A 21690-nucleotide genomic window follows, 5' to 3' on the forward strand; every position below is an offset into this window, starting at 1 on the left:
CGTAGGTTGCACAGTGAAGTACATATTCCGTACAATTGACCACTAAATAGTAACACCCGAATAAGTTTTTGAACTTGTTTAAGTCGGGGTCCACTTAAATTGATTCATGTCGGGGTCCACTGAAATTGATTCAATTTAATGCACTTTTTGTGTCTTTTTACGCATTAAAATCAGAAAGGACGCGCATCAGATTTTTTTTTTTTCTTACCAACCCTGCCTTCTCCGGGTCAAAACTCCGGTTTACTTGTTTTTTTATCGATTATCGTTTTCCGCCTGTGTTTTGTTTTGTTTATATTGTGTTTTGATTGGTCGACTTCAAAGTAATAAACTTTCCGGTACAATTTCTTCAATTTTGATTCGCGGAAAGTTTTATCAATCACAAATACTGCATTTACGATATTAGGACACCTGCGTGTTATTGTTTCCGTCATGGCGAGCAATGAACCCATTCTTAAAAGGGAACACACAGTTTATGGCTATCACGAAGCCAGAGATGAAATGCTAGAGCAGTGGTTCTTAACCTGGGTTCAATCGAACCCTAGGGGTTCGGTGAGTCGGGCTCAGGGGTTCGGCGGAGGTCAAGACACAGCCGACTCATCGTGTAAATAAAAACTTCTCCCTATCGGGCGTATTACGGATACGGCAACAGCAGAAGTCAGACTGATTTGCAGGTGTGGAATTTGTTGTGAGTTTATGCACTGTTGGTTTTGTTCTTTGAACAAGGTGATGTTCATGCACGGTTCATTTTGTGCACCAGTAAAAAAACATGGTAACACTTTAGTATGAGGAACATATTCACCATTAATTAGTTGCTAATTAACATGCAAATTAGTAACATATTGGCTCTTAACTAGTCATTATTAAGTACTTATTAATGCCTTATTCGGTATATAACCCTAACCCTTTAACCCTGGCCCTAACCCTCTAACCCTAACCAAATAATTCCAAATTAAGTCTTTGTTACTCAGAATATGTTCCCCATACTGAAGTGTTACCAAAAACATATAACTTTGTCTTGAATTTGAAAAAAAAAAATTTCACTTAAGAAAGGTTCGGTGAATGCGCATATGAAATTGGTGGGGTTCGGTACCTCCAACAAGGTTAAGAACTACTGTGCTAGAGGCATTGAGTGCTACTGTATTAAATGACATTGAAATTAATTTGCAAAATTCTAAGTTTGTTGGCATTATTTACCTGTAATTGTAGATGTGGTGGTTTTTAAACGACTGATGATCTACATACAGGTGAGAATAATCAATTCAATTTGTCATATGCATGTATGTCCTGGCACACGATTATCATCATTTCATGACCAGAGCAAAAAACTTTTTACACTTTTATACTGAAATAAATACACCTACAACTTATTAAATGAAAATATAGGAAAAAATACAAGCAGCTGTAAAGTTTAGATCCATGAAGGAAAGAAGAAAGTGAATGAATGTTTATAACTGAATAATACATTAATGCATAAAAATGTGTTTTCTTTTGTATTACTTTTTTTAATGAATTAAGGAACGTTTATGACAACCTTTTTCCAAAACACAATATAGAATGTATTACACAGAATAATGCATACATTTATCATTTGTTTTTAAAATGGTTACAAAAAAGTGGGACCCAAAAAATTTACTGTAGGACCCCATTTTTATGACTTGATGGGGTCCCTGGGACCCCATTTTGAAAATTCCTAGCGCCAAAATAATTTGGATTTTAACCCTTATACGGGGCTTATTATGCCAGGGGTGTCAAACGTATGGTCCGCGGGCCTGAACAGGTTTAATTCAACCCACGTGCCCCAAAATTAGTTTGCTAAGTATAAAAATGAGCTGCAATTTTGTAATTAAATAAACTGCTGTTTTAAATGTGTCCACTGGATGTCGCAATAGCAATTCCAGTGTAACCCAGATCACACATCACACTGTTTGAAGATGACATGTCAGCTGACTTTGAGCGCTTTCTGGATTGGCTTCCGCTACTCCAATCAGTGCAGGTGCAAGCAATCAACTGCTCCAGTTGTGCCTGTCAGCAGATGGCAGCAGACTGATGCTGTAGCGACACACAATACCTTTTTTTTTAAATTGTAAATGATCCACTTAACAGATAAAATAATTCAACGGTAGGATGCAACATGACCATCATCTTTGTAGTTAGTTCCTTGCAGAGCTTGCAATTGGTTGACAGCACGATGTGCACTCTGAACTCCATTGTAAAAATGTGTGTTTCTACATTTGTTGTTTGTCCTATTTTATTTTATGCTTAAATCTACCATGGTAACATTGGTTATGTAGTTATGTTACCTTTAAATGGCTATCATGTTGTCATTTTGAATTTTTTTTTGATTATATCATAATTGTAATATTTGAATGATGATAAATTAATGTGTGTCGTGGATGTCACCAATGCAGCGGATTGAGGAAACACTCGGTTGCTTTTCCAAACAGGTCTGTATTGGTCAACTGCCAACATGAGAATCCGAAACAGGAAGTTCTTAAAGTTTAATGGCTTTGTAAATACACTAAGACAAAGTCAAAGTTCATTGTATTCTTCATGGTGTTTTGAAACTGCACCGATTTTTTCCTCAGGATTTTTAACTAACTTAAAGTGTTTTGCCAAGAGGATTATTTGTAATATGTACATTTTCAGAATGCGCTTGTTCGATTTTTGGCTGAAGTAAGACAAAGAAAACAATTTTAAAGTTGTCTTTATTTTTAAATGATTATGCCATGATTTTACCAGTCCAGCCCACATGGGAATAGATTTTCCTCCATGCAGCCCCCTGAGCTAAAATGAGTTTGACATTTGACATGGTATTATTCTTAAGATTAAGAAGAAAGAGTATTTTGGCTCTCGCAGTTTAAAGGATAATTTGCTTCGATGTCACCTTGAAGAACGTGTCTGTGGGCAAGCAGCCCACAGGCATGTTTAGAGGGCTCTAAAATGATTAAAAACCTATTTAGAAGGTCGTAAACAGGAATTCTACAGGGTTTCCATAAAGTCTGGGTACACTGGGCAATTCAGACCTTTTCCTTCGAGTTCACCCAAATTTTGCAAAGCGCATCGAATTATGCATTGTAAATCACGTAAATCATGTTGAAAATATTATTTATCAACATTAGAATTGAATAAAATTCCATCCATCCATCCATATTCTGCCGCTTGTCCCTTTCGGGGTCGTGTGGGGTGCTGGAGCTTGTTTTCTTTTAAAAATTATGTATTTTTAATCATGTACCCAGACTTTGTGGACACCCTGTAGTTCTATGAAAATATTCAATGTAATAACATTAATCTTACTTTGCAGAAATCTGTTTATCACTGTCATGTTTGGTACGAATTAACACCGATTAACAAGGGAAAACTGTAGTACCATTTTTACACGAGGATCTCAAAAGGTCCCCAGAACTGTACATTAAACATGACCACTAAAGATGGGAATCTTTGGGCACCTCACGATTCAATTACAATTACAATTCAGGAGCTTGGATTTGATTAAAAATACATTATTTTTGCATCTTTAATTTATTCAGTTATTTTCTTTTCACTAAATAAGCATTCATCACTTGCAACTTTTCAAAACAGTGCATTTGTAAAAAGAAACAGTTTAATTAATTCCCAGTACACTTATCAAAATAATGGAAATGTGTGCCTTAAAATAAAGAAGCTGGTCAGATCTCTCAGTCAGCCAAATTTTAGAACTGTCTGCATTAGTTTATTTACAATAAAGAAATAATCGATTATTGACATTTGCTAATCAAATTTACAATCGCCCAAGTCCGAATTGTGATGCACTTAAAAATCCATTATGTCCCCCACCTCTAATGACCACACCTTTTTGGTTTATTTTGTTTTTAAAACGAGCAAACATGCACGTGATAAGCTCTTTTGAGCAGATGACTGAAAATAAAAAGGTATATTTTGGTAAAATCATTATTATTTCTCAAGTAAAACATATAGTTTCAATCTCACGGAGATTCCCGAGTCATTTTGAGAGATAATGAGGAAACCCGTCACGTCATCGCGTGATGAAGAGGTAGAGACCGCAGATCCCTTCATCACCAACAACAATGCAAATCATGCAGATTTTGTGAGAGCCAACAACGATTACTTTGGGCAAAATTATGATCCAAGACCTTATATTGTTGATCCTGAACATAAAGAGGAGGAGCGACAAGTTTTAAAAGCTCTGTTAAACAAATCCAGCTTTAGCTAAACACTACCCATCATGTAGCAGTATTGCTAAGTGCTGAACAAGAAATGCAAACTACAAACATATTAAAACGATAGCTTACTGGCTACAAGTTTTAAAAACTCTGTTAAACAAATCCAGCTTTAGCTAAACACTACGCATCATGTAGCAGTATTGCTAAGTGCTGAACAAGAAATGCAAACTACAAACATATTATAACAATAGCTTACTGTACAATGTCTGCTCTTACTTTGATGACAACTGATAGGATGTCCATATCTTCCCGTTTAGATGAAGAATTAATCATGATGCACCTGAAGGGTTAACAAAGAAAAGTCTCCCTGCATGCAGACACCATCTTCGGTTGTGTGTTTTTGTCTCCATCTCTGGGTATACATTGAATGTCACAGATGAACAACTTTTAGATTCAAAGCTAAATCCCCCTAATATTCAGATGAGATGCATAATTTATAATCTAGAATAATTTTGATGAGCTGAGAGACGCGATGAAGCGGGAGCAGCAGGACATCGCTGCACAGGGCTACTGAGCTGTATGTATAATTGCGCCGCTAAGAAATAGTTTGTCTGCGTTCGCGCATATAACAACAACATCGCTAATATTTGGTTAATATTCAGGTCACAATATGTATATAGAGTATTGTTGGCAGGTTTTGGATGGTTATTTAGAGGGTTTTGTGGGCGAAATAGAGAGCCCTTATTGACTATACTGTCAGCGTATTTTTGTATTTAAGACTTAGAATGCATAAAAAAAAAGAAAAACATATCTGTTCATGTCTTATATAGTGATTGTGAATGATAGACAGCACATCTCTCTCTAATTTTTGCGTATTTACAGTATGACTGATCTGATAATATGGTCAGAGTGCAGAAAAGTTCTCATTGTGACGTCAATCTCCGGAAATAGCCGAAGGTATTCTGAACAGAATATTCAAAATGGCTGACTGAATTTGTGGCATTTTGTGATGTTTAAACAGTGTTTTTACATTCTTTGCGAATTGTAAATACCATTGGATATGGTTTAATGGATACAATGAAACACAATTAAGCATATCAATTCAACTTGTTTTTCCACTCTACTGGTACTTTAAGGTACAAGCCTATTTAAAAACTTTAACATATTAAACATATAGTGATGGTATAAACAGTCATTTTGGCATTTTTCATTGGTCAAAAATAGAACGTAACAAATACGGTTGTCATCGGAGAACGATGATATATAAGAGATAGAGCAAGATTTACATAGGCAGCATTTCTGGCACCGGCAGAGGTGCCAGATGCGATGTGAAACCGCCCAATTCTCGGATCGCCTTTCGGCCTACTTTGTAGAAGTGTCGATGTTTGAGAGGCTGCTGATGCTGACCCTTTATTGTTGGGTGCTCCTTTTGTGGCCGCACTCCTCACTGTACTGAGAGGAGCCAAAGAAAAGGCTTTCTCCAACAGTTGGTCATGCCCCAGTGCTCCTGGCAACAACAGGTCCCGAGGACGCAGACCTGCTTGGCCTATGTTGGCTCTCAGTTTGCAAAGGCGGTGGCGGCGGCACTAGCCCCGTCAGCTGTCCCATTCAGGACAGGGCCAGCCCTTTATTAAAGCTTTGAAGACTGCTGAACAAAGAGGCGTCCTATGTTTAGATGATAGAATGTAAACAAATGATTTTCTGCTTGGGCAACACAAGACAAAGGGTCTTCTTTTTCAATACAAGGAGTGGACCAGAGAGCTGGAGTGAGACAACCAAAAGAGGGCGGGGAGACAACTGAGGACACGCCACGAGTGAAGACGCTCTGTCCGAATTTATGGTGCATCATATACCTATGCTAGTTTGTGTTAATTGCAAAACAGGACAAAACATTTTTGGTGAATAGCAAATGTCACATGCATTGCAAGAACCCATCAAATGTTAGTGCACATCAGAATATTGTAAATATTTTTTCCGTCACCTTTTGCTCTCAGTAGGACAGCCCCTAAATGCAAATTGTCCCGTCTCATTCACACTCTACGACACTATCTGCAAGCTTCGCATAAGAACCATAACTGGAAATACTCAAAATATTCTACTAAACCAAACACAACACACACTGCATTGACATGTCATATAGTCAATGTGACTGATCCTCTCATCATCCATCCATCCATTTTCTACCGCTTGTCCCTCTCGTTATTCATGATAAACAACACCTTGCAAAACACAAAAAGTCAAGACATTTGAAATAAAACAGTAATGTGTTATAAAGTGATTGCACACAACAAGAATGAATGGACCAGTCCTTTAAATGATATATGGTATATTGTAGCGTCCCGGAAAAGTTAGTGCTGCAAGGGGTTCTAGGTATTTGTTCTGTTGTGTTTATGTTGTGTTACGGTGCGGATGTTCTCCCGAAATGTGTTTGTCATTCTTGTTTGGTGTGGGTCACAGTGAGGCGCATATTTGTAACAGTGTTAAAGTTGTTTATACGGCCACCCTCAGTGTGACCTGTATGGCTGTTGACCAAGTATGCGTGCATTCACTTGTGTGTGTGATAAGCCGTAGATATTATGTGACCGGGCCGGTACGCAAAAGCAGTGCCTTTAAGGATTATTGGCGCTCTGTACTCCTCCCTACGTCCGTGTACACAGCGGCGTTTTAAAAAGTCATACATTTTACTTTTTGAAACCGATACCGATAATTTCCGATATTACATTTTAAAGCATTTATCGGCCGATAATATCGGCAGTCCAATATTATCGGACATCTCTAATCACAATCCTTGTCTTTGTGGGCGCAGGTGGGCCCGCTACCTTACACATATGCACAGACAGACCGCCGCTAGTGAGAATCACCGCAAAGTAACAACAATTATGGTGAAAAACGATAATTGCAAAGCTAAATGTCCATATGTGGGAATATTTTGTCTTTAAATCAAATGAGCTACATGAGCCCATCAAAACGGACGAACGAGCCAGTATGCCAAATTTGTCGGAAAGTGAAAGCAACAAAAACCAAACCACTTGTCATAGGTTTTTGCACTAGGGGAAAAAATGCACTTCAAGATATTTATTGAACTGAAGTGAAGTGAAGTGAAGTGAATTCTCTAGTGACTCAAAGCGCTTTTACATAGTGAGACCCAATATCTAAGCTACATTTAAACCAGTGTGGGTGGCACTGGGAGCAGGTGGGCAAAGTGTCTTGCCCAAGGACACAACGGTAGTGACTAGGATGGTGGAAGCGAGGATCGAACCTGGAACCCTCAAGTTGCTGACACGGCCACTCTACCAACCGAACTATACCACCAATTTTTGCTAACAGAGCTTGAGAGTCCTTTTTAATCACAATGGTAAAAATACTAATGAGAAATAAAAGGTTGAAAGGGTTACTAGCATTAGTATTATTATTATATTTTACTATTAGGGACGTATTGGTATCAAAATTTCACCGTACGATATTATTGTGATATATGAAAAAAATAAATAAAAGACTTAAAAATATAGTGTGTAAAATGAGGTGGCAAGAATGTTCAGGATAAACACACTTACTGTAATTGATCACAAACATTATTTAACAATATTTTTTACTACAAAAGGTGCAAAGGTGCAAAGATTTGGGCATGAACATCCACGGTGTCTCAACTTTTACTGTCTGAGTCCTCTACAATGGACATTTATTTTATCCATTTGGAAAATGCAGTTTGCCAGAAAAGTTCATTCACATTTTAACTTTAAATCATGTAAAGACCACACAAACTGACGTTAAGCTTTGCTGGCTTCATCTTTTCCAGGTAAAGAAAACTTATGTGTGCAACAGGGTGGTGCTTTCCCTCGGCGCGGTACACACTGACTGAGTCTGTTGTGTCTTAGAACACGAACATGGAGTGCAGGGTTGGTTTGTCTGTTGGTTAGCAACATAACTCAAAAAGTAATTTTGAAAAAAACAATTTCTTTTATCGACTATGAAGTGGAAGACACTTCACTTCCTGCTTTCTCTCTCTCTCCTTAAGGGCGCTGCACGCCCCCATTTTGTCCGGCTGCGCAAAGGAGTCTGAGAGATGTAGTTTATTTTCAGACTCGCCAAAGCAAAAGTGCCAGAAAACTACACATCAAGTTTTGGTTTTGTTACCATCACCTGTCACAGCATTATTGAGAATATTTTGAAACCATAATTCTGCGGTATCTACAATACCGTTACAGCCCTAATTACAATTACAATAGTGCTTTATTTGGTCTCAAAATAACGGAGAAAATAATATTGTTTATCGGCAATAATTAGTGGAACCTTATATCCATCCATCCATTTTCTACCGCTTATTCCCTTCGGGGTGGCGGGGGGCGCTGGAGCCTATCTCAGCTATTGTCCAGGAAAATTTATCATCGAGCTTGGCCAAATTTAGGATTTCTCTCCAAAAGTAAGCATTTTTCACAGAAAATTCATACAATTTTAAGTCGGTACTAACTTATAAAAATTATTAAAGAATAGAGTGTACGTCCCTCTGGACTGGCAGACCGGGGTGGTGGTTCCTCTCTTTAAGAAGAGGGAACCGGAGGGTGTGTTCTAACTATCGTGGGATCACACTCCTCAGCCTTCCCGGTAAGGTCTATTCAGGTGTACTGGAGAGTAGGCTACGCCGGATAGTCGAACCTCGGATTCAGGAGGAACAGTGTGGTTTTCGTGCTGGTCATGGAACTGTGGACCAGCTCTATACTCTCGGCAGGGTCCTTGAGGGTGCATGGGAGTTTGCCCAACCAGTTTACATGTGCTTTGTGGACTTGGAGAAGGCATTCGACCGTGTCTCTTGGGAAGTCCTCAGAGAGTATGGAGTATCGGACTGTCTGATTGTGGCGATCCGGTCCCTGTATGATCAGTGTCAGAGCTTGGTCCGCATTGCCGGCAGTAAGTCGGACACGTTTCCAGTGAGGGTTGGACTCCGCCAAGGCTGCCCTTTGTCACCGATTCTGTTCATAACTTTTATGGACAGAAATCTAGGCGCAGTCAAGGCGTTGAGGGGATCCGGTTTGGTGGCTTCGGGATTAGGTCTCTACTTTTTGCAGATGATGTGGTCCTGATGGCTTCATCTGGCCAGGATCTTCAGCTCTCACTGGATCGGTTCGCAGCTGAGTGTGAAACGACTGGGATGAGAATCAGCACCTCCAAGTCCGAGTCCATGGTTCTCGCCCGGAAAAAGGTGGAGTGCCATCTCCGGGTTGCGGAGGAGACCCTGCCCCAAGTGGAGGAGTTCAAGTACCTCGGTGTCTTGTTCACGAGTGAGGGAAGAGTGGATCGTGAGATCGACAGGTGGATCGGTGTGGCGTCTTCAGTAATGCGGACGCTGTATCGATCCCTTGTGGTGAAGAAGGAGCTGAGCCGGAAGGCAAAGCTCTCAATTTACCGGTCGATCTATGTTCCCATCCTCACCTATGGTCATGAGCTTTGGGTTATGACCGAAAGGACAAGATCTCGGGTACGAGCCGCCGAAATGAGTTTCCTCCGCCGGGTGGCAGGGCTCTCCCTCAGAAATAGCGTGAGAAGCTTTGTCATCCGGGGGGAACTCAAAGTAAAGCCGCTGCTCCTCCACATCGAGAGGAGCCAGATAAGGTGGTTTGGGCATCTGGTCAGGATGCCACCCGAACGCCTCCCGAGGGAGGTGTTTAGGGCATGTCCGACCGGTAGGAGGCCACGGGGAAGACCCAGGACACGTTAGGAAGACTATGTCGCCCGGCTGGCCTGGGAACGCCTCGGGATCCCCCAGGAAGAGCTGGACGAAGTGGCTGGGGAGAGGGAAGTCTGGGCCTCGGATAAGCGGAAGAAGATGGATGGATGGAAGAGTGTACGTCAATACAATGCTACATACAACATGTACTTAACATCTTAAGTGTAAAGTGACATTAGGGTAAATAGGCCGCACACTGCGTGGCAAGCACAAGCCACAACATGGCCTCAAAACTTGCAGCGAGGTAAACACAAGGTAATACATGATCTTAAATCATTTGTGGACTTACTACAGGCAAGCAGTGTGTTGTATAGATGTGGAAAATAAAGAAGAAACACCTGCATCATTTCAGACTGCTCGCCGAGACGATTTACAATTCAAAATGCATTCAAAAAATGTCTGGACTATTCGTAGGCTCTGTAACCCCTGCAAATAGCAAGGATGCAATGTATTAGTATTTTAAAAGATCAGCCAAAACCCGGACTATTACAGTATAGCCTAGTATTCTATAGCATACAGTGCTAAATGTCACGGTCAGTATCTTAAGTCATAGGAAACATACCTGGTCATGGCTAGCTTGTAGGGTGCTCCCAGTGCCGTGGAAAGTCATCTGCACAGGGGAGAGGGTCAGATAGGTCGCAAAGTCCTTGCCATTCTGCGCATCACTGTACTGCACCTGGAACGGTTCAAAGACAATAAGTTGAAGTTGACGGCAGGAAAATCAACGCGTTAATAGAATACACCAGAACTTTATTGCCACTGGCACAAATTGAAAAAATATATTAAGATTAAATGCGATCAAATTAATCATGCATGTCTAACTGGCAACGCAGAACATTTGTCCACATTCATACAATGATAGATACACTGCTGGCCCGCCACAACCGCTAGGAGGCCACATGATTATGGCCTGAGCTTGTGTAAAGATTTATAAATAAATGATAAATGGGTTATACTTATATAGCGCTTTTCTACCTTCAAGGTACTCAAAGCGCTTTGACAGTATTTCCACATTCACCCATACACACACACATTCACACACTGATGGCGGGAGCTGCCATGCAAGGCGCTAACCAGCAGCCATCAGGAGCAAGGAGTGAAGTGTCTTGCCCAAGGACACAACGGACGTGACTAGGATGGTAGAAGGTGGGGATTGAACCCCAGTAACCAGCAACCCTCCGATTGCTGGCACGGCCACTCTACCAACTTCGCCACGCCACACCGTGAAGATTATTTTCATTAATTTAAATCTGTTAGTTGTAAAATATGTCGAAGTTGTATAAAGTTGTTTGAATCAAGTTAGGGATGTGTAACACTACCTACACCCCCTTCCAAAATGCAACATGGTTCAATCCTTTTGGTAGTGCAAACCCAGCATGGAACACTTCACTGTTAACTCAACACCAACGCCATGATGTAAACAAAGCTCACCTTTATGCATTCACAGACAGCGCCAACATTTGGGAACCAAGATGAGGTGATATAATAAAGTTAAAAATATCCATCCATCCATTTTCTACCGCTTGTCTCTTTTTGGTGATAAATCTAATTGTGGGAGCATCAGACAAAGTTAATTTTAAGTTTCACTTTTGTATCTCAAAGCACATAATTGTGGTGTGATCAAGGAACCTTGATTAAAGTTCGAAATAGAGACGTAAATAGTTTTTAAATACAGGGGAGGCTTATCCTCCAGTAGATACACCAATAATTATCATTATTATTACTATATTAGTAGGTTTTATTATGATTATCATTATCCACTAATGATAATTCTACATGAATCAGCTAATATTTACCTTACTCTATAAAGTAAAGGGACGCTTTATAGATTTACAATCATATTTAAGTGAATAATAACAGACTGTATGATTATTATAACTCACATTCTTGCTACTTTATATTCAATTTCCGACACTGTTTTGAAAAACAAAGCAAAAAACAAAAACAATCCTTTTTAAGAATTTTACGGAGCCTATGGACCCCATAAAAAGGCCTAATAACGTCAATAATTTGAACGCTTGATGAAAAACATTCTTGCTAAAACTAAAACAAAAATGTAAATGTTGGGGGCTCTCTGATCATGGAGTACGCCATCTACTTTCCAGTTTATTACGTTGGGAAGATTGGCACGTGTGTCGAATGCTGGATACAATGATTGATCATTGAGATTGATATATGCAAGAGGGAACTGGTTTACAACCACATAATCTAGATATGTCAATCCTATCTGTACAAAGTCAAAAACCCTAATTTTCTTTTCTATATAAAATAATAGTCATAATACAGAAATAATATTAAAGACTAAAATGGGGCCACAATCAAAATCTTGTTTAGAGTCACACAAAGCCTAGGGCTGGCCCTGCATAGATAGCAATGGCCGTAAGTGTTCACTGAGGGGGGGTATGACGTCACTGGCGACCCGTCATCATTGAGAGGTTAACTCTGCAAGCATTCCTGAATGCCGTGCAATCAGGACTGTTATGACAGTATGCTCCTCTGGGAAAGTCTGCTCTGAGATCCAAGCACTTTGGAAACACTGCCTGCTTGTCTGCCCTACTTCTCAATGGTGTGTGTGTGTGTTTGGCCTACATATACCCATGACAGCTGCAGGCCTTTTAATAAAAAGCAGAATTAACAATGAGAACTATTAGAAATGCACCGGCCATCGTAGTGGTGACTGTGACAAAGCTTGTTGTCATAGACGTGCGCGTGTTTTCATCTCATGTGATCCAAATCGTTTTTTTTCTTGGAAATCCTTTTAATTACACATTCAATTGTGACATTCAAGCTTCGGATCAACTGAATTGGCCACATTTCCCAGGGTTACGGCGCCACCTGTTGCATTGCAGCAGTCTACAAAAGCGAGGGTCAATGTAAACATAGCAGTTGAAAAGGAATGACTCGAGCTTCTTGAATACAGTACAATTTGAGTAATTCTTGAAGTAATTCTTTAGATTACTGTGGTTAAGAGGCTATTTTTAGGATTGTGAGCAGTACAAACAGCTGGCTCCAAATTTAGGTCATTATGTAATTCCTAAATTTGCTAACAAACATTACCAGGGTGCAAAAATGTTACTCTCTCTTAGCCATACACAGGTATACTGTTTGTCTATACAGGAAGACACAGGCTCATTATACAAACCCTGTTTCCATATGAGTTGGGAAATTGTGTTAGATGTAAATATAAACGGAATACAATGATTTGGAAATCCCTTTCAACCCATATTCAATTGAATGCACAACAAGACAAGATTTTTGATGTTCAAACTCATAAACTTAATTTTTTTTTTTGCAAATAATAATTAACTTAGAATTTCATGGCTCCAACACATGCCAAAGTAGTTGGGAAAGGGCATGTTCACCACTGTGTTACATGGCCTTTCCCTTTAACGACGCTCAGTAAACGTTAGGGAACTGAGGAGACACATTTTTTAAGCTTCTCAGGTGGAATTCTTTCTCATTCTTGCTTGATGTACAGCATAAGTTGTTCAACAATCCGGGGGTCTCCGTTGTGGTATTTTAGGCTTCATAATGCGCCACACATTTTCAATGGGAGACAGGTCTGGACTACTGACAGGCCAGTCTAGTACCCGCACTCTTTTACTACGAAGCCATGTTGATGTAACACGTGGTTTGGCATTGTCTTGCTGAAATAAGCAGGGGCGTCCATGGTAACGTTACCTGGATGGCAACATATGTTGCTCCAAAACCTGCATGTACCTTTCAGCATTAATGGCGCCTTCACAGATGTGTAAGTTACCCATGTCTTGGGCACTAATACACCCCCATACATGACAGATGCTGGCTTTTGAACTTTGTGCCTATAACAATCCGTATGGTTCTTTTCCTCTTTGGTCTGGAGGACACGACATCCACAGTTTCCAAAACCAATTTGAAATGTGGACTCGTCAGACCACAGAACACTTTTCCACTTTGTATCAGTCCATCTTAGATGAGCTTAGGCCCAGCGAAGCTGACGGCGTTTCTGGGTGTTGTTGATAAACGGTTTTCGCCTTGCATAGGGAGAGTTTTAATTTGCACTTACAGATGTAGCAACCAACTGTAGTTACTGACAGTGGGTTTCTGAAGTGTTCCTGAGACCATGTGGTGATATCCTTTACACACTGATGTCGCTTGTTGATGCAGTACAGCCTGAGGGATCGAAGGTCACGGGCTTAGCTGCTTACGTGCAGTGATTTCTCCAGATTCTCTGAACCCTTTTATGATATTACGGAGCGTAGATGGTGAAATCCCTAAATTCCTTGCAATAGCTGAGAAAGGTTTTTCTTAAACTGTTCAACAATTTGCTCACGCATTTGTTGACAAAGTGGTGACCCTCGCCCCATTCTTGTTTGTGAATGACTGAGCATTTCATGGAATCTAATTTTATACCCAATCATGGCACCCACCTGTTCCCAATTTGCCTGTGGGATGTTCCAAATAAGTGTTTGATGAGCATTCCTCAACATTATCAGTATTTATTGCCACCTTTTCCAGCTTCTTTGTCATGTGTTGCTGGCATCAAATTAATGATCATTTGCAAAAAAAAAAATGTTTATCAGTTTGAACATCAAATATGTTGTCTTTGTAGCATATTCAACTGAATATGGGTTGAAAATGATTTGCAAATCATTGTATTCCGTTTATATTTACATCTAACACAATTTCTCAACTCATATGGAAACAGGGTTTGTAAGAAAATACTGAAGGGAACATGCGCGCAGTGAACTGGGAACCAATGCAACAAACACGAGACAATGCATGAGTGTGCAGACACTCACACGTACTCCATTGTGGAATGCTATATCTGTTGGGAGCGCAAGTGATTAATTCTGCAAAATGGGCTGTGGGAAAAGCCTTTTCTGACAGGTTAATCTCTAATAAAGTCTTCAGGCTTTGCGAGAAGCTAAATAAAAATATGAGGGAGACAAATAACCTACATTTTGCCTGGTATTAAAAGGATAAGAAACATACAGTATATGGGCCATTCCACCGAATTGGTGCAATTCACTTTTCACATTTGAACTGATACGGTACCAATTTCCCTGTATCTGGGAATCAATACTGTTGGTCAATTTCTGGTACTTTTGTGTGTGTTTATGTGGTTATACATGTCGAATAATAAAATCTAACATTTGTTTTATTCAACATTAAACATGGTACCTGTGTTGTCCAGTTGTTTATATCTTGTTTACTTACACTTGCCGTTGTCTTTACCATTAAATTGAATGTAGCAGTCTTGTCTTTTGTTGAGTACTACAAAATGTTTGTACTGCAAGTATTGTACTTAATACACACAAGCTGTTTGTTTCAAGCGTCTTTCTTAGTTGTAGTTTTGACTTGGAAGTGCGGAAATCACCATTAAAAATTGCCAATGCTAATCAGTAACATGTATATGGCATATCCAAAGTAAATTAACATCAAGCCATCGCATTTTGAAAAGTAGAGCCTTACTTGTAAGCGCTTTCTATCAGTGATGCTTTCTTTGTTGGCATGGAAAATTACATGCCAGTCTACTATGAATACACCTTTTTTCCCACAAAGTGCTTTAGCATAACATAAATGTGTTACTCCGTATCCCAATTATATTGAAAGTTTATTTTCCTAAAAAAATTATAATATATAATATAATATTCTTACAGTCAACATTAGCATAAATGCTATGTTGCTATATTTCATGTTAGTTCTATGCTAAAAACTCACACCTGTTACTCAAATGAATCATCTTCCTCAAAAGAATGGGAAGAAAGTTCCTAAGATTGACCAATGCGACAATATTTGACAGTTTATTTTTGTTACAACAGATTGCATATAACCTGCCTAAAATGCACCTTGTTTCTTGAAAAATGCTAAAAATCTTAATGACTTTTTTAATGCACCAGGGCGCTTTGGCTTGTTAAGCAATTTTAATCTGGGAACATTGCTGTTGTGGGGCCATTGTGCCAAGTAACACACTATTTGACTGTATAAATAAACATCACATGGCTCCAACGCCAGCCAAATTTTGGATTAGAAAACAGCTACATTTTGGCAGGTCACCAATCATTACCTGGAGGTCCATCTTTCATGGTGGCTGGTTAGTGAAATAGTCCAAGTGCATGATTACTTCAAGGCCCGCCCTCGGCTGTGTCAGAACAAGAGCCCATGGCGTCATCTTTATTTGTGACGATTTAGCAGAAACGGAACTAACGAGCATCGACTAAAAAACAAGCTGTCTGTTCTTTGTGTTGGAGTGCATGTTTGGAGGCATCTGTGAGTGCATGCATTCTAAACGGGCCTAACTAATCATCCCAGGTCTCCACTCAAAAAAACAGCCTCTAATCCACTTCCTTTACAGACAAAAGGAGGAGGAGAGTTACGCAAGGCCTGCGATTGATCGGCTGCACTAACGTGGAACGACCTCTGACATTTGGTCTCAAAAGGTGGCTCCACCTAAAATGCTCCTCTTCCTCTGAAAAATTTGTGAGCAAGCAGGAAATAAAACAGTCCCAATGAAAGCAAAATGTATATTAATTGCATATATACTATCCTCACATGGGCACCCATAACACCATGCACCATGTGCAAAAAGAAAAGTAGCTGTAGGGCCAAGCGGAGGCGAGTCGAGGTAAAAAGACACAACTATGACTATATAATAATAAACAAACTGAAGGAATGCGGTCTTCGTTGGTGAGAAGCAATTAGAGCCACTTCAGAGGAGACCTCAGAGGTCAAGAGTTTGTTAAGCGCATGGTTAATATACCTTTCATTACTCCTAATGGAAGCGCTTCGATAGGAAAACACAGCTGGTACTTGAGGGAAAAAATGTTACCTACAAAATGATAAATAAATGATAAATGGGTTGTACTTGTATAGCGCTTTTCTACCTTCAAGGTACTCAAAGCGCTTTGACACTACTTCCACATTTACCCATTCACACACACATTCACACACTGATGGAGGGAGCTGCCATGCAAGGCGCTAACCAGCACCCATCAGGAGCAAGGGTGAAGTGTCTTGCTCAGGACACAACGGACATGACGAGGTTGGTACTAGGTGGGGATTGAACCAGGGACCCTCGGGCCGCGCACGGCCATTCTCCCACTGCGCCAAAGAACTAAACTGTCTCAATTAACTTGTAAGTGAGTAAAGATTTCAACTGAAGCCACTTGATAGGATTTTTAAAGATGTTTAACAAAGAGAAGGGCACAGACAAGTGGAACGGCCATGGACATTGTAACACACACTGACCAAAACAACACATTAGATAGAGGTCACCACTAATTGATAAACGGTCAAGCAACAAACTTGTTTTCCTCAAACTGCCACGAGACCGTCAAAAACAGTCAGATGGGTTGAATTTAGCTGCCAAAGTGAAACCAAACTAACAAGTAAATACACATCGGTAAAGTTAAATAAGCTCTCCTCCTGCAAGTGTAAACATGTCATGTCTGAAACAAATGAAACCATTACTAAGAGGAATGGCGTGGCGAAGTTGGGAGAGTGGCCGTGCCAGCAATCTGAGGGTTACTGGTTCAATCCCCACCTTCTAAAATCCTAATTATGTCACACTTCACCCTTGCTCCTAATGGGTCTTGGTTAGCGCCTTGCATGGCAGCTCCCGCCATCAGTGTGTGAATGTGTGTGTGAATGGGTGAATGTGGAAATAGTGTCAAAGCGCTTTGAGTTCCTTAAAAAGGTAGAAAAGCGCTATACAAGTATAACCATTTACCATTTTACCATTTACATCATGACTCAAGCACAGCCTTGTTGAGAGGACATCAGCGCCATTTATTAAAAGATTTAGGTGAATCAGTGTATTGGAATTCCTCTCCTTTGTTTTTGGTCAGAATCAGTGATGGGCAAGCTACTTGGAAATGGAGTGAGCTAAGCTACGAGTTACTCTCAATTAAATGTAGCTAAGTTACAGGGGACGGTATCAACCAGAGAATTATAGTACGTTTCACTACAAGCTACATGTCAAAAATGCTTCATCAACACTACATATATAAATATGTATATATATCAACATAATGTACAACCTTCCACCAAACAAATAGGCAGAGAATAAATGCTCAGTTTGAATGTTTATTATAATAAACACAAACTGGAAACATGCCCTCTGACTGGCTTTTTAACATTTCATTTACCTTGCAAAGTTGCGGTATCATGTACAAAATGAGGGGCACTGGGAACAAATTAAATTAAAAAGTAGTTAAAAAACAGTAATAATAATAAGATCAAATAAACACCAAAATATATACAGTACTCACTATTGGAATGGGGGCTTTTCAGCACAGAATAGATGACTCAACAGAAACCACAGTGGCAAAACGACAATAACCTGGCCAAAGGAAAAAAAGCGAAACATTTGCCTCACAAAACAGAGATTAACAAACACCATCTGTACATAAGCAAAAATAGATAAAAGTAAACATATTTTTGTGCGAGGACTGGAATTTTATGTAACGTTTATATCAGTGTTAACGAAGCAGGATTAAAAAAAACACTTTCCCATATCCCCTCTACTCCCTAGTGATTTGCTCAAATAGCTGTCAGTCACTCAGAACAAAACACAACGTTTATAAATTGTTAAAAATAATGTGTATTTAAATAAAAGTACCGATACGTGACCTATGCACTCTGGAAGAAACAGTTATTCAAACAACCCGTGCCATCGCTGCGGTCAAAGTTTTTATTTTGCTTCCTTTTTATAGCATGAACAACTGTCCATCGAGTGAGTCACTATACTATTGATAATGATACACGCAGCACTACAGTACATATACGAGCTCGGGGTGTACAAACAAAACATGAAATGTAAGGTAATACTTTACAGATACTGTAATATGATTGTTCACGTTATTCAGGCAGTGCAGATTGTTGTCCTATTGCATTGTGTTGTGCATTACAAACTCAAACGCAATTCGGGTGCTGACATAGAAGCTCGCTTATCTCTCGCCGTAGCTAGCTCACGCTGATGTGTTAGTACGCTAGAAATACAGTTGCTCAGTGTTTGCTCTCACAATAACAATGTTGCTTAGTAATTATAGAGGTTACAAAACGTAAATTAGGTATTGGCGGTTTTTGAATACATTTTTAAAGTGATTTAGAGGCAGAACAGATTGCTCCCATTAGCTGCATTGCTAGCTACCTACAACAAGCCAATTTTTACAAGATAGGATGCAAAAAAAAAACCAAAAAACTTTTGTCTACTTGTCTCCCGTAAGTATTGTGAATGATAGGCAAATTTCCAATAAAAGTGCAGTTCACCTTTAACCACTTTTTTAGTTGGTTTAATTCAGCGGCTAGTGCTTCCTCTACCAGCTCTGCACCACCAACCTCTCCCATGACCACTTCAGTAGGCAGAGTACAGTTGTTATTTGTTTTTTTTTAATTAATTTTCTGAGTAGTATAAGTCTACTATATAATACAAGTATTATATAGTAGACTTTGCATGCGGTTGCAATTCCAAGACATTGGATGGCAGTAGTCTATAGATTACAGAGTGTTGCCTCACTATAAGTAGTCTTTTCTATTGAGCTGAGTGTTTGTCTAGTCAATGTTGAGCCCTATGTCTTTATAGTGTAAGTATTTGATTTATTACACACCAGCTGTTTGTTACGCGCATCTTAGTTCAAGTTTTTATTAAAAATATATGTTGAAATAGCATTGGCAATTTTACATGGCAAATCAGTAGCATGTATATGGCAAAGCCAAAATAAATTAGCATCAAGCTAGCGTATTTTGGGAAAGTGAAGCCTTACTTAACATTTCAGTGTTTTTTCTCAGATATACTTGCTTTGTTGGCATTGAAAATTGCAACATTATCGAGAGGTAATTTGGTGGTTGCTGCTTGCATGATTGTTTCCTCATCAAGTGTTTAAGCTGGTGTTTAGTCTGCAGCATGACGTCACAAACAAAAAGGTATCAAAATATGCCACCATTCGATTTTAAGTGAATCTACCTGATAGCACCGACTGAACGGTGATGGGCGGGGTGAGTGTTCTCAGGGCATTCAATCGTTCGCAACTGGACTGTTTGGTTTGTCTTAGAAAACGTTTCGCCTCTAATCCAAGTAGGCTTCATCAGCTAATAGACCTATTGGTCAGATGTAGTCTTAGACTGGTCAGATCTAGTCTAGTGGCTGGTGCCAAAACCACAAATATTTATACTCCAACACCAGGAGGGTGTGACTTGGCAAAAGAGCAATACTACTGTGAATGCCAACAACAGTAGTTGAAGTGGAATTTCCACTCGTGAACATTGAGGTATTGTGTGGCAGAACGATCACTGTAGATCAGGGGTCACCAACGCGGTGCCCGCGGGCACCAGGTAGCCCGTAAGGACCAGATGGGTAGCCCGCTGGCCTGTTCTAAAAATAGCTCAAATAGCAGCACTTACCAGTGAGCTGCCTCTATTTTTTTAAATTGTATTTATTTACTAGCAAGCTGGTCTCGCTTTGCTTGACATTTTTAATTCTAAGAGAGACAAAACTCAAATAGAATTTGAAAATCCAAGAAAATATTTTAAAGACTTGGTCTTCACTAACTGACAAAGAAACAGATAACAGATTTGGTGTCCAGTTCAAAGTGTGACATTATTTATTTAAACATTTGAGAGTTGACATTTGTATTTTACATGAGTTTTTATTTGTACAAACATGGTACAAAGTAATTCATGAATTGTTAAAAAATGTTAGTGGCTAGCTAGTTAAAATGGGATATTGTGATTTCACAAGTCTGTCTTAGAAGTGATCATTTGAAAATGTTCAATTTGAAAAATGTGCACTTAGAGAAAATATAAAAATAAAGTGTTGCATATTGATATTTATCTGTTTCTATATATATTTATTGTGAGAAATCATTAAGATGATCAGTGTTTCCACAAAGATAAATATCATTATTTATTAATAATAACATAGAGTTAAAGGTAAATTGAGCAAATTGGCTATTTCTGGCAATTTATTTAAGTGTGTATCAAACTGGTAGCCCCTGCGATGAGGTGGCGACTTGTCCAGGGTGTACGCCGCCTTCCACCCGATTGTAGCTGAGATAGGCTCCAGCGCCCCCCGCGACCCCAAAGGGAATAAGCGGTAGAAAATGGATGGATGGAAACTGGTAGCCCTTCGCATTAATCAGTACCCAAGAAGTAGCTCTTGGTTTCAAAAAATGTTGGTGACCCCTGCTGTAGATCGACCACTACCAGCCCAAACTAGTCGGCCATGTTAGCATTCCATTCAGTTGTAACAAATGGCACAATTTTTCTAACTTTTATTTGTTGGAGGTTAAATTTCAGAGTCTTTTAGGAATGGTTGAAAGGACAGTATTGTATGTGGGAGATAGGTGGTGTCGCAGACAACCTCTTCTGTTCAGGGATGGTTTTTCTACCTTGATGTATATGGCTTCCAGCACTCCTCTTTCGTACCATGCGTCCTGTCCTCCCTTTCCAGAATCTGGAGATTTTTGTCCTCAAATGAATGCGGTTTCTCCTTGAGGTGCAGGTAGACAGCTGAGTCTTGGCCTGAAGAGTTTGCAGGCTTAGTGGTTGTATTGTTTCTCCAATATATGAATTAGTGCTTTTATCATTACACTGGAGAACATACACCAGATTGTTTTTGTGGGTGTGGGGTGTCTGGTCTTTAGGATGCACCAGTCTCTGTCTCAGGGTGTTACCTGGTTTGATGTTGTGTTGGTTAAAGTTATTTTAAGTTTCTCAGATATACCTGATACATATGGAATGACAATGTTTTTGTGTCTGTCACCTTTTTCTTCCTCATCCACTCTGTTCTTGTTACTTCTCGAACCGGATGCACTTTTCACAAATGAC

At 39.6% G+C, this 21690-nt stretch overlaps 1 protein-coding gene across 2 annotated transcripts in view; it reads right to left on the reverse strand.

Moving 5' to 3' along the window:
• stau2 (staufen double-stranded RNA binding protein 2) overlaps positions 1-21690 on the reverse strand; it is a 277028-nt gene that overhangs the window by 70584 nt on the left and 184754 nt on the right. For both annotated transcript variants that reach the window (XM_061965635.2, XM_061965637.1), the window contains exon 13: positions 10445-10558. In XM_061965635.2, coding sequence (XP_061821619.1) covers positions 10445-10558 — 114 coding nt within the window. The remainder of the gene's footprint in view (positions 1-10444; positions 10559-21690) is intronic.

This window comes from Nerophis lumbriciformis, linkage group LG07 (genome assembly GCF_033978685.3).
Source record: "Nerophis lumbriciformis linkage group LG07, RoL_Nlum_v2.1, whole genome shotgun sequence".
Lineage (NCBI taxonomy): Eukaryota > Metazoa > Chordata > Actinopteri > Syngnathiformes > Syngnathidae > Nerophis > Nerophis lumbriciformis.